This window comes from Nelumbo nucifera, chromosome 7 (genome assembly GCF_055504915.1).
Source record: "Nelumbo nucifera cultivar China Antique chromosome 7, China Antique-T2T, whole genome shotgun sequence".
Taxonomy (NCBI): Eukaryota; Viridiplantae; Streptophyta; class Magnoliopsida; order Proteales; family Nelumbonaceae; genus Nelumbo; species Nelumbo nucifera.
Genome location: NC_142655.1, coordinates 58,288,527 through 58,316,468, shown reverse-complemented (window position 1 = coordinate 58,316,468; position 27,942 = coordinate 58,288,527). Strand labels below are relative to the sequence as shown.

At 40.4% G+C, this 27,942-nt stretch overlaps 1 protein-coding gene across 4 annotated transcripts; it reads left to right on the top strand.

The window, feature by feature from the left end:
• LOC104599753 (uncharacterized) lies at nt 1-27,801 on the top strand. Of its 4 annotated transcripts, none has more exons than XM_010262433.3 (8): nt 1-364; nt 1,351-1,500; nt 10,371-10,547; nt 26,585-26,673; nt 26,768-26,832; nt 27,042-27,144; nt 27,268-27,378; nt 27,470-27,801. In XM_010262433.3, exons 1-8 carry the CDS (start codon nt 223-225, stop codon nt 27,593-27,595), a joined length of 963 nt encoding a protein of 320 aa, XP_010260735.1. In that variant the 5' UTR covers nt 1-222; the 3' UTR covers nt 27,596-27,801. The 4 variants fall into 4 exon arrangements, with proteins under 4 accessions (XP_010260735.1, XP_010260737.1, XP_010260738.1 ...); XM_010262435.2 differs by having other exon boundaries at nt 27,460-27,801; XM_010262436.3 differs by having other exon boundaries at nt 27,453-27,548.
• The last annotated feature ends 141 nt before the right edge of the window (nt 27,802-27,942 follow it).

Genomic DNA, 27,942 nt, shown 5'->3' with positions numbered 1-27,942 from the left:
CATGAACGTTGTCACAATCCACGACATCTTGGTGTTCTGTTCTCCTGGTCCTCTCACCTCATCGAGTTCAATGCATATACTATACAGCAGGCGTATCAAATGGATTTATGGATTTTTTTTTTAAGTGATTGAATTTGCTCAATGCACATGTTTCTCGTGGGAAGTATCTGTATTTTAAGCGACTTAAGATAGAGAGAAGAGAGCTTTGGAAATAAGCAAGAAATGGAGAAGGCTTCAGCGATCTTCGGCTCCATCTTTGGAGGTGCTGCAGCTGAACCTGCAGCTACAGTTTCATCAATCTTCGTTTACCCAATTAAATCATGTCGAGGAATCTCTGTTTCCGAAGCACCCATCACTTCTACTGGTAAACTAAACACCACCCACATTTTCAGTCTATTCATTTCTTGTTTATTCATGGAAACTTCTAATATGCAATTTACTTATCTTACTAATTATTGAATTAGGCTCAATTTCTTAATCTACTTATTTCTTGTTTCATTACGAAGGCTTCGATCCTGCAATTATCTGTTTCATTAATTTCCTGTCTTACGTTTATTTCATTGTTTAATATTTTAGCAAAAATCATTTGTAAACAGAGACTTAAGTACTAAACCCCATGTCCATGGATCGCAAGCAATTGGATTGTGGCTGCATGCACTCCTAACGAACTTGTCATATAGACATAATTAGAAAAGCTTATTAACCCGTATCCTCCGCGGCCCTCTTGTTTGATGAAGATTCTCTCATTTCTTAAGGGGCCCTTGTCATTGAATCCAGTTCTTAGGATACAAATTTAAGTGCATTAATCAGGTGTCAACTATTACAGCTGAACTATGTATGTCCTTTCACAATCGTAAACTCTGTATTTTTATCTTTTATTGTCTTACGTTTCCATACTTTATAGAGCACGCGAGTGAAAATAAAAGAAATGCTAAACTTAAATGAAAAATTTAAGAATGAAAGTGAATCAGAAAGCTGTTGTGATATCTAGATGTGAATTAGAAATGCTACACTTAAATGGATCAGAAAAATGGAGTTGCTGTATATTGGATTGAAGTATTGAAGTCTGTAAGTATACCAGAAAGAAATTGAGAAGTGTGAACAGAGGATGCACGGTTCTCTCTCTTATGAATCATGGTTTTTTACTTGGGTTCTAAGGTGCTAGATGCATGTTAGTATACTTTATTGACTTATTTTATTCTACAGCTTCTGTCTAAAGCTTGATTAATACCGATATAACCTTGAGCAATTTTTTATTGCTCTATATTGTTGCCCACTTAACATTAGAAGATAAAAAGACATGAAACTGATGGTGATTGCAACTGGTTCTTTTTCTGGTTGAATTAACAGGCTTACGTTGGGATCGACAATGGGTAGTAATAAATTCCAAAGGAAGAGCTTATACTCAAAGAGTTGAGCCAAAACTTGCACTAGTTGAAGTAGAGCTGCCACAAAACGCATTTGTTGAGGGTTGGGAACCCACAAATAGCTCATATTTAGGTATGAATGTTATTTATTTGGATGGTATGTGCTTATTTCACATGTTTGTTCTCTTTGATTCTCTCTCTAGGATTCTGTCTATCTGCATACATATACAAACATCAGATATAAATCAATAGATAAATATATTTAGTAATCTTTGAATCTCTTTTTTCTCTCTAACATTTTTCTTATGCCCATCATATATAGACCAAATCTACTGTCTAAGCAAAACAAGTCTAGAATCCTTCTGCTACACAGTTCTGACTTGTGGCGGCTGAGGTGGCACCCCAAATTGGATCTATGTAATTTGTCTAGTTACCCCTATTTCTGATAACAAGTTTCAGACAAATAACCTTTGCTACACATTAAAATGCCATATAAAAAATGGATAGATATCATCATTAAGTTTGAATGAAAATTATTCTTGAACTTTTTTATACTCATCATAAATAAAAAGGGCAGCCCAGTGCACAAGGCTCCTGTCAATGCGGGGTCTGGGGAGGGACAGATGTACACAGCCTTACCCCTGCACATACAGAGAGGCTGTTTTCAAGATTTGAACCCTGGTCACCCAGGTTGTAATGGAGCAACCCAACTGTTGCGCAAAGGCCCACCCTCCTTTGTGTGTGTGTGTGTGTGTGTGTCTATATATATAAGGCCAAGTCTTCTATCTTAATGGAAAAAAGTTTGGAATCCCTCTACCAGGTAGTTATGACTTGTGGCAGCTGAGGTGAGACTGCAAAATGGATCCAGATGATTTTCTATGTACCTTATTTCCAAATGGCAAACTTCAGACAATTTGCCCCCTGCCACAACACAAAGTAGCCATTCTTTCCAGTCTTTTATATAGTATACTTTCCACAAAAGTAATATTTAAAGGCAATTATACTTTCCAGTCTTTTGTATCTTTTTTATTTTATTTTATTTTAATGCATCTGCAAGTTACCTTTTTCAAAAAAAAAAGGCTATTGTTTTACTGGAGAAGAGTAAAGCACAGTGATCTATCAGATGGACATGGACAAAAACACTTCTCTGATGTTGCCCTATAAAAATGGACTGTATGGATCTTCCATGCCATTCATACAAATTGAAGAAATTTCCTTCATTACAGGCCTCAAAGTTGTATTCAACATGATATCTATCAAAAAAAAAAAGTTGCATTCAACATAATAGAGTACTTTTTGCTTTATGGGAGAACACAAATGATCTGTTTAGTCATGGAAAAAGTTTTCTTCAGCTGGTGTTTTCATTGTTCAATGTGAACTGCTGTTCTTGACTACAATTAGTTTATCCAGCACAACCCACATCTGTGTATACCTCTACTCTAAGATGATTATGCTTAGAAAAAAAGGATTCCCTTTCCAGGATGCTTCTTTAAGTACCTAAGCACATGTTCAGTTGCACCAAAACATTGACATTCTTGGAGAGTGCATATATTGGCCGAGAATACCTACAAGGCTACAATGTATGCAATATCTGGTTGAGTAGTTAACAAATATAACAATCTTCCAACAAGCCTTTAGAACTATCTGATGTCAGTTATCACTTTACCACCATTTTCCCCAGGTTTGTGATTAGATCCATATGCATATATGTTGGCTTGAGTTCCAACTTCTCTACATCCTAGTGAAGATTGAGGCTGTACTTTACGTGGTTAGATCATGATAGATAATGCTTTTATACTGTAGAGAACACTGATGTGGTCCCCACAGCTGTGGTCCCACTCTGTTCGTAGGGTAGAATGTGCCCTAGTCATCCTAGGGTTAGCTGATGGTCAATCTGTTATTCCAGTTGTTATTTATATTTCAGTTTTATATTGTTTTGTGTGTTATGTAAATACCAAGGGCAGATTTGTCCTTTCATGTAACTAGCATAACCTATAAATACTAAATAGAAGTGGCGGCGGCAGAACATTCAGATTCTGTCATTCCTTTCAATTCTTGTGTTCTACTGCTCTCTCTCTACTCTTTCTCCTCTCTCCTCTATACCTTTTTTCTCCTTTTTCGAACCTGAAATCTATTAGGGTTCAAGACTGATAGCAGTCTTGAACTTCTACTTGGTATCAGAGCAAGGTTAGGGTTTCTCATGTTAGTCTAGTCCAGCCGACCACATGAGAATTCCCTAGGACTGGAAGCTGAGAAAGTGGAGTTCGTGGACTGATTCTTGGAGATCGCCAGAGGGTTTAACAGCTGTTGAAGACATGTCACGATTGCAGAGTGTTGGTGATCAGGAAGAATCAGAGAAGACTAGGGTTCGGGTAACCTTGGAAGGCAGTGAACAGTTTTTCCTTGTTATCTATTTTTCTAAGAGAAGTACTATCAGAGAGGATAGGTTAGACCTATCTAGAAAGGGCGGCCGAACCATTCTAGGGTTTTCTCCCTTCTATTCTCTAGGGTTTTACAGCAGACCCTATTGTTGGGCTGAACTGCCTTAGGGTTCTTTTCTCCTACTCTAGGGTTTGAAAGTGATCTTGCGGAAAGCCCTAATGTTAGACTGAATCTTGCGATTTACCTGGAGCTGTCCTCAAGTTTTGTTAGCATTGATCAACTTTTAGGGTTTCATATTAACCCTACTGCAAGTCTATCTGTACAGTATTGATTGGAATGTGCAACTGAAATGTTTTCTTTAAGGACTGATTAAAACCCTAATTCTGCCAAGCATATCAGATCTGCTTCTAAGCTGTTTTTTCAGATCCTTTTGGGGTTTTTGAACTCTCTTAAGGGGTGAGAACTGTACGGACTGCCGCTGTTGTGTTTGCTAGTTGGTTTCAGATCAGATTTCTACCTGTTTTGTGCATATACACTGTGAATACAGATTGGTCCTACACTGTTTTGATTGTGATTGGTAGTCCAAGTGCTGTTTTTGAGACTTGATCGAGATAGAGTTTAAAAATCAGGCAGAAGGCAGTTTTTGGAACAACAGTTATGGTAGTGTTTTTGAGACAGGTGGTCAGATTACAACCATAAAGTTTGATGGATCAAACTATTTGGAATGGGCCCAATCAACCGTGATGGCTATTGGGGGAAGAGGTAAATTAGGGTACCTCTTGGGAGATGTGAAAGAACCCCGCAAGGGAGATCCTACATATACCAAGTGGATCCAACAAAACTACTTGGTTATGACATGGCTGTGTAATTCTATGCAGCCCCATATTAGCCGAAATTACTTGTGGACAAAGACGGCTAAGGAGATATGGGATGTTATGAGAGAAACTTATTCCCAACCCCTTAATGTTGCTAGAGCATATGAATTGAAATGTGAAGTGAAAAACCTTAAACAAGGAGAGAAACCGATTTCAGTGTACTTCTCTACCTTGCAGTCTCTGTGGCGTGAGATTGATCACTTAGAGACTCTTGAGTGGGAGAGTCCCAAAGATGCACAAATATATAGAAAGCAAGTCGAGACAAACCGGGAGTTTGAGTTTCTGGCGGGCCTAAATTCAGAGTATGATATTGTGCGGCAACAGATTTTGACTAGAGACAGTGTGACTCTCTCTCAGGCATACTCCTTAGTACACAGTGAAGAGACCAGAAGGAAAGTTATGATGCAACATCAGCCTCTCACACCAGCCTTTGTAGCTGTTAAACCCAAATCAGGGGGTGATTCAGAGAAGGACAGGAGGAAGGAAGACAAAAGGGATGTGGTATGTGAACATTGTAAGAAACCCAAACATACAAAAGAAACATGTTGGAAACTGCATCCTCACTTGGTTCCGGCAAAGTTGAGAAGCAAGAAGGGCAACCGTGAACACTGATTTAGTATCCTCATCTGGCACAAGAGGAACACCTTTCGAGACCTTAGCTGCAGTTCGGGCTGCCCTAATACAGTTAGAAAAGGAAGTTGGAAATTCAGCTCAGCCACCGCAGTCAACATCAGCTCCTACCACATCTGCCTTCGCACATTCAGGTATTCGAGCTTCAGCCTACCATGCCTCAGCTCCAGGTACTACTGAACCTTGTTGGGTAATAGATTCAGGTGCATTCGACCACATGACTAGCTTGCCTTCACTGTTTACTACTTACCATTTGTCTTCGGGTAGGGATAAAGTATCTATTGCTGATGGCTCCCTGGTCCCTATTTCTGGGAAGGGTGACATTAAGTTATCAGATACTATCTCCCTGTCATCTGTTTTGCACGTTCCTAAGCTTGATACTAATCTTCTTTCAGTCAATAGTATTACCAAGCATATGAACTGCTCGGTAACCTTCTTCCTTGACCGATGTGTTTTTCAGGACTTGGAGACGAAGAAGGTGATTGGGACTGGCCATGAGACGAATGGGATCTATCTGCTCGGGGAGAGGTCTCGTCAGGGAGAGTCAGTAGAGAAGATGTCTTTTGTTTCTTAGAGTGTGAGTTCGGTTATGCTTTGGCATAACCGATTGGGTCATTTGTCCTTTCGGTCTTTAAAGAGTCTGTTTCCTGCTTTATTCGAGTCTATTGAGTTGTCTCAGTTGTAGTGTGAAAGTTGTGAGTTTGTTAAACATTGTAGAAAGTCTTATTTATTGAGTAATAAAATGAGTAATAATTCTTTTGATATTGTGCATATTGATGTTTGGGGGCCCTATCACATCCCTTCCTTGGGTGGGTACAAATATTTCTTATTATTTTTGATGGCCATACCCGTTTTTCTTGGGTTTATCTCATGCGTTCACGAGATGAGGTTCCTGCCCTGACCCAAAACTTTCACCAAATGATCTTAACCCAATTTGATGCCAATATCAAACTTCTTAGATCCGATAACACCAAGGAATACTTTGCTAAACCATTGGCATCTTACCTTCTTAATCATGGGGTTATGCACCAGAGCTCTTGCCCTTATACACCTCAGTAGAATGGAGTTGCAGAAAGGAAGAATAGACACATCTTGGAGGTGGCTAGAAGTCTTATGTTTACCTCCAGTGTCCCTATTTGCTTATGGGGTGATGCTATCCTCACGGCGGTATATCTTATTAATCAGGTTCCTTCCCGGGTCCTTGATATGAGATATCCTTTTTCCCTTCTATACCCAAGTGAGGAGTTGTTTTCTATTCCCCTTAAAACATTCGGTTGTACCTGCTTTGTTCAGCTTCTCGGATCCCATCACTCCAAGTTCGAAACCAAGGCCTCCAAATGCATTTTCCTTGGTTACGCACAAACTCAAAAGGGTTATTGTTGCTATGATCCTGTCTTAGGGAGGAAGTTTGTCTCCATGGATGTCACTTTCTTTGAGGAGACACCCTATTATCCTCGGGTTTCTCTTCAGGGGGAGAGCAGTGAGAGTGGGGGTTTGAGTCCTTTTCTTTAGGGGGAGAGCAGTGAGAGTGGGGCAGTTCCTTTACCTATTCCATTGGGCGATGAGAGCTGCAATGGTGGGGGTGGTAAGAGGGTCTATCACAGGCGATGCAGGCAGGTTGATCCCGGTCATCAGCAGTCCAGGCCAGCTCCAATCTCATCTGCAGCTCCAAGTCCAGGTATTATAGTCCTAGGGTCCACGGAGACTCCCTCTACAGAGACTTCCTCTATTTTTGCTATTTCACCTCCTGTAGATGACCTTGACCTTCCGATTGCCATCCGTAAAGGGAAACGACATTGTAGCACCTCTACAACCCACTGTATTTCCCAGTTTTTATCCTATGATCACCTATCTCCTACCTATAGGTCCTACCTTAGTTCCGTTGCAAATGTCCCTATTCCAAGAACAGTGCAAGAAGCCCTATCCGTTCCGGAATGGAAAGATGCAATGCAGGTTGAGATGGATGCCTTGTTGAAAAATAACACCTAGGAGCTAGTTGATCTGCCCAAAGGAAAGAAACCAGTTGGCTGCAGACGGGTATTTAGCGTGAAGCACAATGCAGATGGATCCATTGAGAGGTATAAAGTTTGGTTAGTTGCAAAAGGGTTCTCCCAAACTTATGGTATAGATTACTTGGAGACCTTTTCCCCGGTAGCCAAGATGACCACCATTCAAGTTCTATTATCCCTTGCAGCAAGTCACACTTGGCCTTTATACCAAATGGACGTGAAAAATGCTTTTTTGAATGGAGACTTGCAGGAAGAGGTTTACATGCGGTTGCCTCCTGGATTCTATGATGCAGAAACAGGTAAGAAGGTCTTCTGGCTCAACAAGGCTTTGTATGGTTTGAAGCAGTCACCTAGGGCTTGGTTCGATAGATTCAGACTAGCCCTTGTGATGTTCGGTTATGTACATGCCCAGTCAGATCATACTCTATTCATCAAGAGGGTAGAGTCCTCCTTGACAATATGTTGATGATATTGTGGTGACAGGGGATGATAGCCATGAGGTTGAGTCCCTTAAACAACTCCTTCATCAAGAATTTGAGGTGAAAGACCTTGGTGTACTTCGGTATTTTTTGGGTATTGAGGTTGCTAGATCCAAACAGGGGATCTTTATCTCTCAGAGGAAATATGTCCTAGATCTACTGGCAGAAACTGGAAAGTTAGGTGTCAAGCCTGTGGATACACCCATTGAACAGAACCACAGGATTAGTGCAGAGAGTGGGGAGCCTGTTGAAGACAAGGTTATGTTCCAGCGATTGGTAGGAGAGCTCCTATATCTCTGCCTCACTCGGCCAGATATTACTTATGCTGTTAGTGTTGTCAGCTAGTACATGCATTCTCCTAGAACTACACATCTTCTTGCGACAGAAAGGATATTAGCATATTTGAAGAGATGCCCAGGTAGGGGTATACTGTTCAAGAACAATAACCACATGAAGGTGGAGGCCTATACGGATGCCGGTTGGGCTGGGAGTGTTGATGATAGAAGGTCTACCTCAGGATATTGTGTTCTTGTGGGAGGTAATCTTGTCTTTTGGAGAAGTAAGAAACAAAGTGTTGTCTCCCGATCTAGTGCTGAAGCAGAATACAGGTCAATGGCTAACGGAGTGGCTGAAATCCTATGGCTGAGATCTCTACTTGAGGAGTTGGTTATTGAGTATGAGAAGCCCCTAATGCTGTATTGTGATAATCAAGCAGCTATTAATATAGCACATAATCCAATGCAGCATGACAGAACCAAACACATTGAAGTTGACTGACATTTTGTATGAGAGAGGGTCTCATCTCAAGAAGTATGCCACCCTTACATCACATCCAGTATGCAACTAGCAGATATCCTCACTAAAGCCATATCAAGAAAGAAGCTAGAGGCGGATCTATCCAAGTTGGGAATGATAAACATTTGTTCCCAATTTGAGGGGGAGTGTAGAGAACACTGATGTGGGTCCCACATCTGTGGTCCCACTCTGTCCGTAGGGTAGAATGTGCCCTAGTCATCCTAGGGTTAGCCGATGGTCAATCTGTTATTCCAGTTGTTATTTATATTTCAGTTTTATATTGTTTTATGTGTTATGTAATACCAAGGGCAGATTTGTCCTTTCATGTAACTAGCATAACCTATAAATACTAAATAGAAGTGGCGGCGGCAGAACATTCAGATTCTGTCCTTCCTTTCAATTCTTGTGTTCTACTGCTCTCTCTCTACTCTTTCTCGTCTCTCCTCTATACCTTTTTTCTCCTTTTTCGAACCTGAAATCTATTAGGGTTCAAGACTGATAGCAGTCTTGAACTTCTACTTATACTATGTTATCTGTCGCAGATTAAGTGAGAGCTGAGAAGAGAGAAAGGAAAAGAGGACAAAATGAAAAGATTGATACAATGTGTGATTCTCATGTTAAATTTCTCATAAAGGAATTCTTTAAATTTCTCATGTTAATCTTATTGATTAATAAAGGATATGAGCTAGAAAGAAGAAGAGGGTGCAAATATCCAATTTTTTCATCCTTTGATGGTCCTATGCATTTTTTGAGGCTTCTCTTGTGTAAAGATAAATGGAGTAACAGAAATATTATAAGGGCTCATATGGATGATTAGAACATGTCTGGTTTAACGCCATTTACGAATGCATAGAAAAAAAGTGTCCTATTAGATACTTGGACCTTCTACTTGGAGGAAAGCCCAACTTTACTTTTTGTCAGGACCTTGTCATGGAGAAATGTAAAAAGTGGCAGCAGCATTTTAGAAGCTTAATTACTTTTCCAAGGAAGTAAACTTATACATGTTTATCTTATTTTTAAAACCTTTAGAATCAAGAAAGTCTGCTAAAATGAGGGATTGGATTGAACAATTGTGACAGTATTTCCTATTGGGTTGAGGGGGGTGGAGAAGGGTTGCATCTCTTTGGGAAATATGTTGTGTTTGGGGAAGCTGCCATGGAGGTTTTTAAATCTCTTCATTTTGGGTAAAGTCATTCTTAGCATGTGCTAATGAACTCAAGTGGATAGAAAAAACCTATGGTATCGTTAAAATGTATCCTTTTTTGCCTCTTCTTTCAAAAAACAAAAAGAAATCAATCTCTTATTCATTTTATTAGATCTGATATTGGTATCATAAAAAGAATCAAAGTTTGGTTGATGCTTGGTGGAATGATCAGCCCCATCTTTTACCACCGTAAACAGTATGCCAAAGTTGACATATTTCCTTTTTGTTTTTTGGGATTTTGTAACTGAGTAGTCAGTTATTTTAATTTTTAATTACTTTTCTTATTACAAAAAAAATAAAATTTTCCCCTTTTAGTCTGATACTTGGAAGCATGGAGAAGATTTTTATGTATTTCTTCCTTTCCTTCGGAGGGATAATTGTTCTTCATATGGATGAACCACTCAACTACTATATTTTACTTTTTGAGAAACCTTAAATATTGCTTTCCCTTTTAGTTTGCAGTTTATAATGAAAAAATTAATCTTTTTCTTTGAGAAGAGATAATATTTAAAATGAAAAAACATTAGTCTTGGTTTCTATATGTAGATTTTATGGATTACATTTCAAAGGGGCGGGCTTTATGGCTATAGTTTTCCTTTAACCTATTTCTTATTCACTTTCCCATGCAGTGTTAAGAGCTCCTGGGATGGATGAACTAAAGATTTCTTTGAGCAAAGTTTCCGAAGTCATTGACAATGTATCTGTATGGGAGTGGTCTGGTTCTGCAGTGGATGAAGGAGCTGAAGCATCTGAATGGTTTTCAAACTATCTTGGGAAACCCAGCCGTTTAGTGCGTTTTAATGCAGGTATTTCTTAAATGGAATTAAGGATCAATTAATTCCGGGATTCTGGTTTTCCACAATCCTTGGATTCGACTAATGTTACTTTTGGAAGTAGTTCCTTAAGTCCTAAGTCATATATTTTGGTCTCTTTGGGTAGTTTCCCATTTGGAAACTAATACCACATTCTATTCAGGTTTTATTGTGGCATCCATTGCTTTAAAACCCAACATGGAGCTTGAACCATTCTCCTCTCGAGGTCAGCGGTTCAACTGTCCGAGTTAACAGGTTAACCCATGATGTCATGAACATAAAAAAACCAAAAAAATAAAAAAGAGACCCTGGTAACCCACTGAATGGGTTAATGGATCAACTGCCCAAGTCAACAGGTCCATGTCAACAATTTTTTTTGAAGTAGTGAATTGGAGGTTGGCCCAAACTGGTATTGTGACTGGCTCATAGGGTGACCGGTCTGACCAGCTGGGTCAACAGTGGGTTGAAATCATTGGTGGTATCTTGATATTGTAGCATTGCTGTTTCATGTTCACAGGGGTATTCTTGTCATTTCATTATTTGTTACAAATGTTATTAGAGAGGACCAATTGAACTCTCATGGTTTTTGCTCCCAAACCCTTCTTTCTCTCTGTTTTGTCCCTATCTTGTCTCTTTATTACTTGAACTGATGTCCCATTTGGTATGAGGAAAAGGGTCCGACATCTGTATGATTTTGGACATTTTTTAGTGAGAGACTTGTGTCCTCGACGAGATATCTTTTGGGTTGTGAAATTTTTTAGGTTCATCATTGGATGTTCCTTGATTATAGATTTTAGGGTCTTATACAATTTGTATTCCCATGTTTTGAGTTGTTGACGTTTAATGTAGAGATCCATTTGTGAGATTAGTGTGAGAAGAATGTTTCTCTTTGGAAGAATATAGCTTTGGGAGAAAGCATTATTCCTAGAAAGAGAGTTTCTCTTTGACATTCTTATTTGGGTTTTGGATTCTTATTGTAACTCCTTTTTCTATTAGTGGATATTTTTCTGCTTGTATTTGTCTGTGAACATAATGCTAGACCACATAAAATCCTTTGTTTTTTGTGGTTTTTCTTTACTTTTTTTTATCTAGTTTATGGAGCCACTGATTGCACAATCTTGCTTCTGCACAACAAAAATAAAAAGGAAAATCCATAAAATAGGAATGTAGAAGTCTCAGGTTTACAACTTCTGTTTGAAGAATTTTCCTGTTAACTTTTCTATTATACTGAAGTCTTCGCTGGATTCTATCCAAACTATTGTCATTCTTATGGATAGTTTGGGATTTTCTTGGGTTCTTTTTGGATTTCATATTGTCTTCTAAATGTTGTAGAGTTAAAGATGTTTTTTCAACCATGACCTGAAGAAGGGATCTTTCAGCTAATACATGGAGAACTTGTTCATTGCGGATCTTGTTCCTGATAAATTAAAGGAAGACAGCAAGGTGGTTAGAGAGGGAATTTGATGAGGAGGAATATGTGAGTCTTAAGGAGTTGAATGGGGACAAAGCCCCAGGACCTGGTGGTTTTAATCTAGCATTCTTCAAATTATGCTGGCATAACTTAAAGGGGGATGTAACTCTTATTGTCAAGGAGTTATTTAATGAAAAGATACTAGAGAGGACCTGAGGGTGGGCCTTTGCTCAACAGTTGGGTTGCTCCATTCTGACCTGGGTGGCCAGGGTTCAAATCTTGGAAACAGCCTCTCTATATGTGCAGGGGTAAGGCTGCGTACATCTGTCCCTCCCCAGACCCCACATTGGCGGGAGCCTCCTGCACTGGGCTGCCCTTTTTTTATACTAGAGAGGACCTCTAGTGTTGCACTCATATCCCTTACACTAGTTTGTTGATGCTAAGTACTCCTAATTTTCCTTGATGCATCAGTTGAACAAGTTATTTGAGGGCTATATTGAAGAGCTTTAAATTGTCAATGGAATTAAGGTATTGAAGAGCTTTAAATTGTTAATGGAATTATGGTCAATCTATTGAAAACTGTTATGATAGATGTGGATAGGGGTGATCACTTTCAAAAAAAAAAAAAGGATAGGGGTGAACATGGGTCAGGCCAGGCGTAAGACCTATGATAAGGGTTATAGCCCAGGTCTGGCCTGGACCCTAGGCCTAAAATATAAGCCTAAGCCCAGGGCAGGCTTTGGGCCTATGGCATCCAATAATGAAAATTTTATTATTTATGCAATTTTAAATTATATGGTATGCAATACATGAAAAGTAGAGTTCTTTGGGGAGCTGCTTCTCCATCAAAAGTAAAGTTTTTCATATGGGTGGCAACTTTGGAGAAGTGTCATTCAAAAGAAATGTTGTTGAAGAGGGGCTTCAATATTCCAGATGTGTGTGCTATGCATCACAGAGGTGGAGACATCACACCATCTGTTTTTGTACCTCAGGTTTAGTGCTTATATTTGGCATCACTTTATCAGCGCATTCAACTTACAGTGGTGCTTTCCTAGCTCAGTAAAAGCATTTTTAGAAAAATGGCAGTGTCCAGGCATGTCCAAGAAAGGAAACGTTTGCTGGTCAACCATTCTAGTAGTGACTATGTGGGCCATTTGGTATGAGAGGAATAACAGAATTAATCTCAGAAGCAGGGGTGATTAACTTGGCAATAGAGGAACTTAGGAATTGGCTATACACAATGTATTTAAAGATGACACTTTTTCTGTTTCTTTTTTGGGACTGGACTCTTTTGGAGGTCCCTAAATTGAATATACATGTATAACTTCATTGTACAGAGGTTCACTTACTTTTTTTTATATTAATACATTATATTTTACCTTTTCCCAAAAAAAGGTTATGGGGGTTTGATTTAGAAAAGGAGAGGAAAACTCTTTTGAGAAAAGTGATTGTTGGTAAATATGGGGTAGTTAGATTTGACTGGGATTTTAGGAAGGTATCTTCTTCATATGGGGAATGTGTATGGAAGGGAATCATGTCGATTCATCAAAGTTTAAAGAATTTTACAAAGTTAACATTGGTGGATGTTGAGAAGATGAGTGATGTGGTTATGTGGAGTGGGGAAACTTTGTGATCTTTGTCCAAGGTTATATAGGCTTAGTTTGCACAATAATGAGATCAATGGATGCTATGAGATCAGAGAGAGCAATTGGTGTGGTGTCTGAAGTTTAGGAGACCTTTACTCTTTAGGGAGGTGGAAGGAATGTATTTTCTCAGTCAAGTATTTTTATTCTGCATTTACAAGGAAACATATTGAGATTTCTCTATAATTTGGGGTAACTCAATTGCCCCAAGGGTTTGCATGGTTTGTGGCAATAGACAGCATATTGACAGCAAACCATCTAACGAGGAATAGGGTTTAGCATGGTCGGCATATGCTATACGTGTCTTAAAGAGGAGAATGTAAAACATCTTATTATTTCTTTTAAGGTGGACTTCATCTAGCAGTTCTATTCATCTTTATTAGGAATGCAGTGTGTAGAGAACATTGATGTGGGCCCCACAGCTGTGGTCCCACTCTGTTCGTAGGGTAGAATGTATCTAGTCACAGCTGTGGTCAATTTATTCTGTTATTCTAGTTGTTATTTACTTTTCAGTTTTATATTGTTATGTGTTATGATATAAACACCAAGGGTAGATGTGACCTTTCAGGTAACTAGCATAACATATAAATATTAAATTGAAGTGGCGGCGGCAGAATATTGAGATTCTGTTCTTCTCCTCAAAACCTGTGTTCTACTGCTCTCTCACCACTCTTTCTCCTCCTTCTTCTTCACTTTCTCTTCTCTTTGAACCTAAAGTTTCTTAGTGATCAAGACTGATAGCAGTCTTGAACAACTACATGGTATCAGAGCCAAGTTAGGGTTTCTCATGTGAGCCTAATACCAGCCGACCATATGAGAATCTCCTAGGACTGGAAGCTGAAAAGGAGGAGTTCGCAAACTGATTCTTGGAGATCGCCAGAAGTGCTAGCAGCTATTGGAAACTTGCTAGGGTTGCAGAGTGTTGGTGGTCAGGAAGGATCAGAGAAGACTAGGGTTCGGGTAACCCTAGAAGGCAGCGAACATTTTTTCCTTGTAAGCTATTTACTTTCTAAGAGAAGTTCTATCAAAGAAGATAGGTTGGACCTATCTAGAGGGGAAGGACAAACCATTCTAGGGTTTTCTCTCTTCGATTCACTAGGGTTTTACAGCAAACCCTAGGCCGAACTGTCTCAACTGTGTTTCTCTCTACTCTAGGGTTTCTTATTAACCCTACTGCAAGTCTATCTATACAGTACTGATTGGATTGTGCAACTGAATTGTTCACTTTAAGGACTGATTAAAACCCTAACTCTCCCAAGCATATCAGACCTATTTTTAAGCTGTTTTTCAGAGTCTTAAGGGGTTAGAGCTCTACGGACAGCTACTGTTGTGTTGGCTAGTTGGTTTCAGATCAGAATTATCCCAGTTTTGTGCACATACACTGTGAATACAGATCAGGCCCATACTGTTTTTTGATTGTGATTGGTAGTTCAAGTGCTGTTTTGAGACTTGACAGAAATGGAGTTTAAAAATCAGGCAGGAGGCAGCCTTGGGAACATCAGTTATGGTAGTGTTTCTGAGATGGGTGGTCAGATTACGACCGTAAAGTTTGATGGATCAAACTATTTGGAATGGGCCCAATCAGCCATGATGGCTATTGGTGAAAGAGGTAAATTAGGGTACCTCTTGGGAGATATGAAAGAACCTCCCAAGGGAGACCTGACATATACCAAGTGGATTCAAGAAAACTACTTGGTTATGACATGGCTGTGTAATTCTATGCAGCCTCATATTAGCCGGAATTATTTGTGGGCAAAGACAGCTAAGGAGATGTGGGATGTTATGAAAGAAACTTATTCTCAACCCCTTAATGTTGCCAGAGCATATGAATTGAAATGTGAAATGAAAAATCTTAAACAAGTAGAGAGACTGGTTTTAGTATATTTCTCTACCTTGCAGTCCTTGTGGCGTGAGATTGATCACTTAGAGACTCTTGAGTGGGAGAGTCCTAGAGATGCACAGATATATAGAAACCAGGTTGAGACAAACCGGGTATTTGAGTTTCTGGCAGGCCTAAATTCAGAGTATGATATTGTATGGCAACAGATTTTGACTAGAGACAGTGTGACTCTCTCTCAGGCATACTCATTTGTACACAATGAAGAGACCAGAAGGAAGGTTATGATGCAACCTCAGCCCCCCACACCAGCCTTTGTAGCGGTCACACCCAAATCAGGGGTGCTTTAGAGAAGGACAGGAGGAAGGAAGACAAGAAGGATGTGGTATGTGAACATTGTAAGAAGCCCAAACATACAAAAGAAACATGTTGGAAATTGCACCCTCACTTGGTTCCTGCGAAGTTGAGAAACAAGAAGGGCACTGCTCATGTAGCCGTGAACACTGATTCAACATCCTCATCTGGCACAAAAGGAACACCTTTAGAGACCTTAGCTGCAGTTCGGGCTGCCCTAATACAGTTAGAAAAGGAAGTTGGAAATTCAGCTCAGCCGCAGTCTCCATCAGCCCCTGCCACATCTGCCTTGGCACATTCAGGTACTCGAGCTTCAGCCTATCATGCCTCAGCTCCAGGTACTACTGAACCTTGTTGGGTAATAGACTTAGGTGCATCTGATCACATGACTAGCTTACCTTCACTGTTTACTACTTACCATTTGTCTTCTGGTAGGGATAAAGTATCTATTGCTGATGGCTCCCTGGTTCCTATTTCTGGGAAGGGTGACATCAAGTTATCAGATACTATCTCCCTGTCATCTGTTTTGCATGTTCCTAAGCTTGATACTAACCTTCTTTCAGTCAGTAGTATTACCAAGCATATGAACTACTCAGTAACCTTCTTCCCTGACCGATGTGTTTTTCAGGACTTGGAGACGAAGAAGGTGATTGGGATTGGCCGTGAGACGAATGGGATCTATCTGCTCGGGGAGAGGTTCCGTCAGGAAGAGGCAGTTGAGAAGATGCCTTTTGTTTCTCAGAGTGTGAGTCCGGTTTTGCTTTGGCATAACCGATTAAGTCATTTGTCTTTTCGGTCTTTACAGAGTCTGTTTCCTACTTTATTTGAGTCTATTGAGTTGTCTCAGTTATAGTGTGAAAGTTGTGAGTTTGCTAAGAATTGTAGAAAGCCTTATTTATTGAGTAATAAAAGGAGTGATAATTCTTTTGATATTGTGCATACTGATGTTTGGGGGCTGTTAGAATGCTCGAGTCAGGGGTATTTTGGTCATTCTGGTGTATCTTATTGAAAGTGAAATGTCTATTGTATCTGAGTTTAAGTTATGTGTCCCATCTTCTATGAGGGACAACATTGTCTTTCTTGTAACTTAGGTTTTATGAATAAAAGTCAAGTGGGATGGCTAGGAGAGAGTGACTCACTTTTCTCTCTTCTAGTCTGGCCGAACATTCTTCTCCTTTCTCTTTTCTTTCTTCTTCCTTTTTTCTCTGCTTTAACCTAGAATGAACTTGGGTTTATTCACATGGTATCAGAGCTGTAAGGTCGTATCCTTATTTTTTTTTCTTGTTGCTGTTCTCTTTCTGGGTTCGCCGCCAGCTTTCATAGTCGTCGTCTTCTTTGTCGATTGACCTGAGTGGAGGTTCGATAAGGGGCTGAAAAGGAGCTGTCGTTTTGTGGGTCTGGAGGTGAGAATGACTCCAGTCGTTGCTGTGGTGGTCGTTGAAGTGGTATACTAAACCCTCTATTCAGTATCGAAGAGGGCTGAATGTGGACAGGTATGAACACTACTGTTGTTTGTCCAAGTAAGGGACTGTAAATGTTTTCTTGTTGCTTCAAAAGTTGGCTGTGGTGATGCTTGGTGTGACTGATATGCATTTCAGTCGTATTCCTCTGCATTCCTCTTCATATGTATGTTGAAAGAAGAGTTGTCGACTGCTGAGGTTCACAACAGCAGTAGATTTGTGGTGGTTGTGTCGTGGTGATTGGTGGTAGTGGTGGTTGGGTCCTAGACCTTGTGTGTAATCAGTTCTGCAGTGTGCAACCCAAGTGTTTGTTGTGAAAACTGAGTGATTTCAGTCTTAGTGTGTGGTGGTGAATGGTTTTGCAGTGTGCAGCCCAGGTGTTTGATGTGAAGACTGAGTGATTTTAGTCTTAGTGTGTGGTGGTGAATGGTTTTGCAGTGTGCAGCCCAGGTGTTTGATGTGAAGACTGAGTGATTTCAGCCTTAGTGTGTGGTGTGTAATGTGTATTTAAAGCTGGGATTGGTGGTGCTATAAGTGAGATAAGCCGTGTGAAAGAGTGTGTGGTTGTGTTGTATACTTGAAGGTGAAAAAATGGAGATGGCTTCTTCCGTAGATGGGAATGACAACAAAACCAGCATCATGCTTTCTTCAGATTATATAAGTGTTCAAATGACATCCATCAAGTTGAATGGCTAGAACTATGTACCATGGGCAAAATCTGTGGAGGTGTTCTTGAAGGCCAAGAGGAAAGTAAAACATGTGAGGGAGGAGAAACCTTCCTCTAATTCTCCTGGGTTCAGTGATTGGGAACAAGATGATGCACAAATAATGACATGGCTTTGGAACAACATGGAACCAAAGATTAGTGTGAACTTCATGTTCCTAAATACAGCCAAAGAGATCTGGGATCATGCTAAAAAGTTGTACTCTGGACAAGACAACACAACTAGGGTATATCAGTTGTATCAAGAGTACTTCAATTTGAAGCAAGGAAGTCAAAGCTTAGAGGAGTACGCAAGTTTGAGGAACATCCGCAATGAGCTAAATGTGTATCACCCTCAAACATCAGATGTCCAGATCCAACAAAAGCAACGTGAACAACTTGATGTGACTAGGTTTCTTGTGGGCTTGAAGGTTGAGTATGAGCCTGTTAGAGCACAAATATTGGGGGGATCAGCTCTTCCTTCACTTGAAGAAGTTTTTGCCCGTCTCAAAAGGACATCCATTGAGTCGGTGGAACATTCTTCCTTCTCTGATAGATCTGGTTTGGTAGTGACTAAAGGGAGTGGCCGTGGAAGTAGAAGTGGTGGTGGCAGCAGTGGCCCTCCAAGCAACCGTGGTGGACACATATTTAACCGGGCTAGTGGCCGGACTGGAGGCCGAGAGTCAGGGGGAGGCTGTGGAAGAGGAAGGAAATGTACACATTGTGGCTTAGAGGGGCACACAGTTAATTTCTGCTATGATTTGCGTGGTCCACCCAACACTTGGGCTAACCATGCTACATCTAAGAGTAGTAGCACCATTACTGAAAGCCAGCAAACTGTCCCAACCCCCTCCACACCCGTTTGTGCTTTCGGGCAGGAAATGGTGAGTGTACCACGGGCAGTGTATGAGTAGTTCCTTCAAACATCTTAGCAGAACACAGCTACACTTGCCCATTCAGGTATGGCTTGCTTGGCTTCCAAAGCCTCACCCTGGATCATTGATTCCGGAGCCTCGGACCATATGTCTGGGACTCTTGATGTATTTTCTTCCCTTTCTCACTCCTCCACATCTCAGTCAGTTACTCTTGCTAATGGTTCTACATCTCCTATTTGTGGTGTTGGTGATGTTGATTTCTCCTCCATGTCTTTAGCATCTGTTTTATATGTTCCTAAGTTTCCGTTTAATCTTATGTCTGTTAGCAGATTAACCAAGTCTCTTGATTGTTCTATAACCTTCTATCCTTCTTCTTGTGTGTTTCAGGATCTCAAGACGGGGAAGAAGATTGGTGGAGGGCATGAAGCAGGTGGTTTGTATTACCTTGATGGTGGTGGCCCCCCAGTGGCTTTTCAGTCGTCTCTTACTCCTCTCCAATGGCATTGTAGACTCGGTCATCCCTCTCTCAAGTCTTTGAAGCTGCTAGTTCCTTCTTTGAGTCATCTTTCATCGTTAGATTGTGAGTCATGTCAGTTGGGAAAACATCATCGAGTCTCATTTAGTCCAAGAATTGATAGTCATGTCTCTAGTCCCTTTGCTTTAGTTCATTCTGATGTATGGAGTCCAATTAAAGTTGTGTCATACAATGGGTTTAAGTACTTTGTAATATTTGTTGATGACTTTTCAAGGATGACATGGATCTACCTTATGAAAGACCGTAGTGAATTGTTCTCTATTTTTCAGAAATTTCATGCTGAAATACGCACTCAATTTGGTGTTCATTTGAAAATACTTCGCTCCGATAATGCCAAAGAATACATCTCCTCACCATTTCAGCAATACCTAGAACATCATGGAATAATTCATCAAACTTCTTGTGCCTACACCCCGCAACAAAACGTTGTAGCTGAACGGAAAAATAGACATCTTCTTGAAACTGCTCGGTCCTTGATGATCAATATGCATGTCCCAAAGCATTTTTGGAGTGATGCTGTTCTTACATCCTGTTTTTTGATAAATCGGATGCCATGTCAATCATTGGAAGTCAATCCCCTTTCTCCGTGTTGTTTCCCACTTTGTCTCCCTTTCCTCTCACCCCAAGAGTCTTTGGTTGTGTTTGTTTTGTTCAACACTTGGGGCCTGGAGTAGACAAGTTAGATGCTCGAGCTACGAAGTGTATTTTTGTTGGCTACTCGAGGACTCAGAAAGGGTATAAGTGTTATAACCCAAAATTTCATAAATCGTTTGTGTGCTCTGATGTCACCTTCTTTGAATCAGTTCCATTTTTCTCAGATGTCGGGGTTTATTCTTCTCCCTCTGTGGTTTCTCTTCCTGTACCGGTTATGGACCCTCTTCCCATAGCTCCCATTCCTACTGTAGATGCACATCATATGCCTGTTACTACAGAGAGGCCGCCGATTACTCAAGTGTATACCCGCAGAAGTGCTTCGACCCCTCCTCCACTTCAGCACCTGTCGACAGATCCTGCTACTGCTCCTTCTCCCTCAGATCTTGATCTTCCTATTGCTTTGCGGAAAGGTAAACGTACTTGTACTTCTCATCCCATTTCAGACTATGTTTCCACTGCTCACCTTTCTGCTTCTCATTGCAAGTTTATATCTTTACTCTCATCGGTTCCCATTCCCAAGACTGTACAGGAAGCCCTTACCTCCCTAGGGTGGAGGCAAGCCATGGAAGAAGAACTTTCTGCTCTACAACATAATCACACGTGGGAACTCACCACCCTTCCTCCTGGTAAGCACACTGTTGGGTGTAAATGGGTCTATACAGTGAAGCATCTTCCTGATGGTAGTGTGGAACGATTGAAAGCACGGTTGGTGGCCAAGGGCTATTCTCAGTTATATGGTGTGAACTATATGGAGACATTCTCTCCTGTGGCTAAAATTGGTTCAGTTCGGGTGTTAATCTCATTGGCTACTATGTATGATTGGCCTCTCCTACAACTTGACATAAAAAATGCCTTTCTACATGGTGATCTTGTTGAGGAGGTGTATATGGAGCAACCACCAGGGTTTGTTGCTCAGGGGGAGGCTGGTAAGGTGTGCAGGCTCAAAAAAGGCAATCTATGGACTGAAACAATTTCCTCGTGCATGGTTCGGCAGGTTCAGTGAAGTGGTGAAGGCCTTTGGGATGAAACAGTGTCAGGTTGATCATTCTGTGTTCAGCTATAACTCAAAAGATGGAAAAATCTTGCTAGTCGTGTATGTGGATGATATTGTCATAACTGGAAGTGACAACAATGGAATTGACAGAATGAAAAAATTCTTACAGGATCACTTCAATACGAAAGATCTGGGGAAGCTAAAGTACTTCTTAGGAATAGAAGTTGCGAGGTCAAAACAGGGGATCAACCTATGTCAGAGGAAATATGTTCTTGATCTACTTGAAAAAACAGGGTTGTTAGGTGCTAAACCAGCAGAGACTCCTATGGAACTCAATGCCAAGCTAAGTGTGGATGCTGGTGAAGAGTTTGATGATCCTTGAAGATACAAAAGGTTGGTGGGAAAGTTGAACTATCTAACCATTACCCGACCAGATATATCATTTGCTGTGAGTGTGGTGAGTCAGTTTATGCAACATCCCCGGGTTCTTCACTGGGAAGCTGTTATGAGAATTGTTTGGTACCTAAAGGGTGCTCTAGGTCGTGGTTTATTATACCTAAAGGGAGGAACTCTTGAGATAGTAGGGTACACAGATGCTGATTGGACTGGCTCTATATCAGACAGGAGGTCAACCATAGGGTATTGTACCTTCCTGGGTGGCAATCTTGTAACATGGAAGAGCAAGAAGCAAATAGTGGTGGCAAGAAGTAGTGCGGAAGCAGAATACAGGGCTATGGCCCATACCACATGTGAACTAGTATGGCTGAAGAACCTACTACAGGAGATGGGTTTCTCAATTGACAAACCCATGAAACTATACTGAGATAATCAAGCTGCTGTTCACATCTCATCCAATTCTGTCTTCCATAAAAGAACTAAACATATTGAGGTGGATTGTCACTTTGTGAGAGAGAAAGTGATAAGTGGGGTAATAACTACATCTCATGTGAGCTCAGGAAATTAGTGGGCAGATCTCTTCACAAAAGAATTGTCTCGGGGAAGAATAGATTACATTTGTAACAAGCTGGGACTATATGATATATACAATCCAGCTTGAGGGGGAGTGTTAGAATGCTCGAGTCAGGGGTATTTTGGTCATTCTGGTGTATCTTATTGAAAGTGAAATGTCTATTGTATCTGAGTTTAAGTTATGTGTCCCATCTTCTATGAGGGACAACATTGTCTTTCTTGTAACTTAAGTTTTATGAATAAAAGTCAAGTGGGATGGCTAGGAGAGAGTGACTTTCACTTTTCTCTCTTCTAGTCTGGCCGAACATTCTTCTCCTTCTTTCTCTTTTCTTTCTTCTTCCTTTTTTCTCTGCTTTAACCTAGAATGAACTAGGGTTTATTCATAGGGGCCTTATCATATCGCTTCTATGGGTGGGTACAGATATTTCTTGTTATTTGTTGATGACCATACCCGTTTTTTTGGGTTTATCTCATGCGTTCATGAGATGAGGTACCTTCCCTGACCCAAAATTTTCTCCAAATGATCCTAACCCAGTTTGATGCCAAGATCAAAGTTCTCAGATCTGATAACGCAAAGGAATACTTTGCTATATCATTGACATCTTATTTTCTTCATCATGGGGTTATCCACCAGAGCTCTTGCCCTCATACACCTCAGCAGAATGGAGTTGCCGAAAGGAAGAATTGGCACATTTTGGAAGTGGCTAGAAGTCTCATGTTTACTTCCAATGTTCCTATCCGCTTCTAGGGTGATGCTATCCTCCCGGCGGTATACCTTATTAATCGGGTTCCTTCTAGGGTCCTTGATATGAGATCACCTTTTTCCCTTCTACACCCAAGTGGGGACTTGTTTTCTATTCCCCTTAAGACATTCGGTTGTACCTACTTTGTTAAGCTTCTCGGACCCCATCACTCCAAGTTCGAACCCAAAGCCTCCAAATGCATCTTCCTTGGTTATGCACAAACTCAAAAGGGTTATTGCTGCTATGATCCTGTCTCAGGGAGGAAGTTTGTCTCCATGGATGTCACTTTCTTTGAGGGGACACCCTATTATCCTCGGGTTTCCCCTCGGGGGGAGAGCAGTGAGAGTGGGGGTTTGAGTCCTTGTCTTCAGGGGGAGAGTAGTGAGAGTGGGGCAGTTCCTTTACCTATTCCATTGGGTGATGAGAGCTGCAATGGTGAGGGTAGTCAGAGGGATCGGGAATTGAGGGAGAGTTGCAATGGTGAGGGTGGTCAGAGGGATCAGGAGTTGAGGGTCTATCACAGGCGGTGCAGGCAGGTTGATCCTGATCATCAGCAGTCCAGGCCAGTTCCAATCTCATCTGCAGCTCCAGGTCCAGGTACTACAGTCCCAGGGCCCACAGAGACTTCGTCTATTGTTGCCATTTCACCTCCTACAGATGATCTTGACCTTTCGATTGCAGTCCGTAAAGGGAAACGACATTGTACCACATCTACAACCCACTGTATTTCCCATTTTTTATCCTATGATCGCCTATCTCCTACCTACAGGTCCTACCTTAGTTCCATTTCCAATGTCCCTATTCCAAGAGCAGTGCAAGAAGCCCTATCTGTCCCGGAATGGAAAGGTTCAATGCAAGTTGAGATGGATGCCCTGTTGAAAAACAACACCTAGGAGGTAGTTGATCTGCCCAAAGGAAAGAAACCAGTTGGATGCAGATGGGTATTTACGGTGAAGCATAATGCAGATGGATCTATTGAGAGGTATAAAGCTCGGTTAGTTGCAAGAGGGTTTACACAGACTTATGGCATAGATTACTTGGAGACCTTTGCATCGGTAGCCAAGATGACCACTATTCGAGTCCTATTATCCCTTGCAGCAAGTCACACTTGGCCTGTATACCAAATGGACGTGAAAAATGCCTTTCTGAATGGAGATCTGTAGGAAGAAGTTTACATGCGTTTGCCTCCTGGATTCTATGATGTAGAAATAGGTAAGAAGGTCTGCCGGCTCAACAAGGTTTTGTATGGTTTGAAACAGTCACCTAGGGCTTGGTTCGATAGATTCAGACTAGCTCTTGTGAAGTTTGGTTATGTACAGGCCCGGTCAGATCATACCCTATTCATCAAGAGGGTGGAGTCCTCCTTGACACTACTGGCAGTATATGTTGATGATATTGTGGTCACAGGGAATGATAGCCATGAGATTGAGTCCCTTAAACAACTCCTTCATCAAGAATTTGAGGTGAAAGACCTTGGTGTACTCCGGTATTTTTTGGGTATTGAGGTTGCTAGATCCAAACAGGGGATCTTTATCTCTCAGAGGAAATATGTCCTAGACCTGTTGGCAGAAACTGGAAAGTTAGGTGTCAAGCCTGCAGATACACCAATTGAACAGAACCACAGGATTAGTGCCGAGAGTGGGGAGCTTCTTGAAGACAAAGTTATGTTCTAGCAATTGGTAGGAAAGCTCCTATATCTTTGCCCCACTCGGCCAGATATTACTTATGCTGTTAGTGTTGTCAGCCGGTACATGCATTCTCCTAGAACCACACATCTTGCAGTAGAAAGAATCTTAGCCTACTTGAAGAGATGCCCGGGTAGGGGTATACTGTTCAAGAACAACAACCACATGAAGGTGGAGGTCTATACGGATGTTGATTGGGCTGGGAGTGTTGATGACAGAAGGTCTACCTCAGGATATTGTGCCCTTGTGGGAGGAAACCTTGTCTCATGGAGAAGTAAGAAACAAAGTGTTATCTCCCGGTCAAGTGCTGAAGCAGAATACAGGTCCATGGCCAACGGAGTGGCTGAAATCCTATGGCTAAGATCTCTACTTGAGGAGTTGGGTATTGAGTATGAGAAGCCCCTAATGCTGTATTCTGATAATCAAGCAGCCATTAATATAGCACATAATCCAGTGCAGCATGATAGAACTAAACACATTGAAGTTGACCGCCATTTTGTACGATAGAGGGTCTCATCTCAAGAAGTATGCCTCCCTTGCATCACATCCAGTATGCAACTAGCAGACATCCTCACTAAAGCCGTATCAAGAAAGAAGCTAGAAGCGGATCTATCCAAGTTGGGAATGATGAACATTTACTCCCAACTTGAGGGGGAGTGTAGAGAACATTGATGTGGGCCCCACAGCTGTGGTCCCACTCTGTTCGTAGGGTAGAATGTATCTAGTCACAGCTGTGGTCAATTTATTATTCTGTTATTCTAATTGTTATTTACTTTTCAGTTTTATATTGTTATGTGTTATGATGTAAACACCAAGGGCAGATGTGTCCTTTCATGTAACTAGCATAACATATAAATATTAAATTGAAGTGGCGGCGGCAGAATATTGAGATTCTGTTCTTCTCCTCAAAACCTGTGTTCTACTGCTCTCTCACCACTCTTTCTCCTCCTCATTCTTCACTTTCTCTTCTCTTCGAACCTGAAGTTTCTTAGTGATCAAGACTGAAAGCAGTCTTGAACAACTACACAGTGTTTACAGCCTAAAACTCCAGAAGTGATTTTTCTCCATGTTTTTCAAGGAAGCAAAATAGCAAAAATCTGTTAGAGTTACATCCCACTTGGAGTTTGTTGGGGAATATGGAAGAGAAATGGGAGATTGTTTAAAAGCAAATCTTGGACTGAAAGAATTATGGTTGATATAGGTAAAATGGTTATGGATTGGATGCTAGTTCTGTCAGATTTTGCTCAGACGAGTAGATAAGTGTTTGGAGACAGTTTTGGCTACTGTTGAAAATTCAATTGTTGTACCTTTGGATATTTATAATTAAGCTGTATCAAGGTGTTACCTTAACACCTTATTTCAGTTCTATTATTCCTATTGTTTATATTAACAAAAGTTTGTTTTACTATGAAAAAATTTCTGAAGATTGCAATTGATTCTAAAAAAAACTTGTTTTAATATGGAGCTCTTGTGTCTTACACAGTGAATTCATATTCTATTTGAACAATATTTTGATGGGAAAATCTATGATGCCAGAAAGACATGATACTGGAAAGACTTTGACCAATCAAAACCCCCAGTGAAAATTGATGAAATCCCACCTGATTGGTTACCACTTTTATGATGCCGGTTGATTGGGTTATAAATGTTTTTTTTGGTATCATGTCTTTTTGGCATCATAATCGAACTCTTTTTTGATAGGTTGGTTATTTTGTGTGATGTTCCATATTGGTGGATTACCTTTGAATTTCATCTTAAGTTTCTTCTTCAGTTTGCAATAAATTAGTTTGTTGGGGAATTTCATGGGTTTCAAGCAATTGACTATGTTTTATATCTTGTCAGTTTGTATATGTCCTCCATATAAATCTGAATGATCATAGAAGTACTAACAATTTTACCATCAGTATCTAGAGTAGAACATGCATCCACCACCATCCGATTTTAGTATATAAAAAAGACCAAAAGAAAAGATCATGAATTAACAACTGTATTTCAGTGTCTGAAAGTATATACCTTGAAAAAATCTTTATGATTATCTCAATTATGCTGTATTGAAATTCTATCTTATTATGTTTTGATTTAATGTTCTTTGCGTCAAGGACATAGATTTATCAATGAACGTGTGCACCTTAGTTGACATGTACATTATCTGTTGCTTATGGCTGCAGCATCGGAAACTAGGGCCGTGGATCCTGCATATGCTCATGGATACAACACCATGTTTTCAGATGGGTATCCATTCTTGTTGCTTTCTCAGGTCAGTCAAAGCAATTAGTCAAATGCTAACATAATGAGTCCCAGATTCCAGAGATATCCTAAACCATGATCTTGAATAACTTCCATCTTTGCAGGGATCATTGAATGCATTAAATGAGCTTCTTAGGGAGCCCCTATCTGTTAACCGCTTCAGACCCAAGTATGTGAAAAATCTGTCTTGATTCTTTTCATGGAAGTTTCAAGTTTTGAAATGTAATTTTGAAAGCATTGGTATTAATAGCTTGCATAGTTGGACATTCTATTACATCTTTATGTCCAAAGTTAATGCTTTATATCCATACCATCAGATCATGGGTTAATCAACATGGCTTGGAGAGCTGATAAGTTGTTTTTCTGTGAATTTCTCAGCATCCTTGTTGATGGATGTGATCCTTTTTTAGAAGATTTGTGGACTGAAATCAAAATAAACAAGTTGACATTTAATGGTGTCAAGCTATGCTCACGCTGCAAGGTAGAAGGTTATCCTTACCACTTATTTAATATATTCCTTTTTTAATATTACAAGATGACATTTGGTGAGGATCACAAGCTTCTAATATTACAACTGAATAAATAAAATTCTTATTTTCATCAGGTGCCCACAATCAATCAAGAAAATGGCATTGCAGGACCTGAGCCAACTGAAACACTCATGAAGTTCCGGTCAGACAAAGTCTTGCTTCCAGGCCGAAAACATCAGGGAAAGGTAAGACAATCGATTTGAACCATGCAACAATGTATATCTGATTTAAATGCTAATATGTTTTTAGGCTATTAAAGGGTTAAGGTGCTTGCAGGTTTTCTTTGGCCAGAATTTAGTATGCAGGGAATCACTCACTCAAGGGAAGGGAAAGGCTATTAAGGTGGGAGATCCTGTTTATATTACTAAGAAGGTTTCCTCTTCTGCAGATGCGGCAGCTTAAGACCTCATAAACCTTGCAGTTGTTCTCGTCTTTTGGGACTCCATTGACAATAGTTTTGTACTAATACCTCTGTATTTGCTGTAATTGGAAGAAGATATATCTACGTGGAAACACCATGTGCCCACTTGAGTGAAGAATAGCCATTACCTTGGTTAAGCTCATCTATTGGGTTTTGTTTATAATAGAGGGATCTCCTTTAGGAGCTATTATGAGGCCCTGGTGATTTTATGTTATTGAAATGGCATGGGAAGTAGGCTCTCAACTAGGGCTGTCGATTGACTCTGAAATCCTTATGCATATAGATATAGATATTATATACAAATATATAAAAATAATTAATAAAATCA

What these genes read in the sequence shown, in the direction of transcription:
- LOC104599753 (XM_010262433.3), top strand. Translation starts at nt 223, where the DNA reads ATGGAGAAGGCTTCAGCGATCTTCGGCTCCATCTTTGGAGGTGCTGCA. An exon ending in AGCACCCATCACTTCTACTG is followed by an intron (nt 365 to 1,350) that starts GTAAACTAAACA and finishes TTGAATTAACAG; the next exon opens with GCTTACGTTGGGATCGACAA. An exon ending in CACAAATAGCTCATATTTAG is followed by an intron (nt 1,501 to 10,370) that starts GTATGAATGTTA and finishes TTTCCCATGCAG; the next exon opens with TGTTAAGAGCTCCTGGGATG.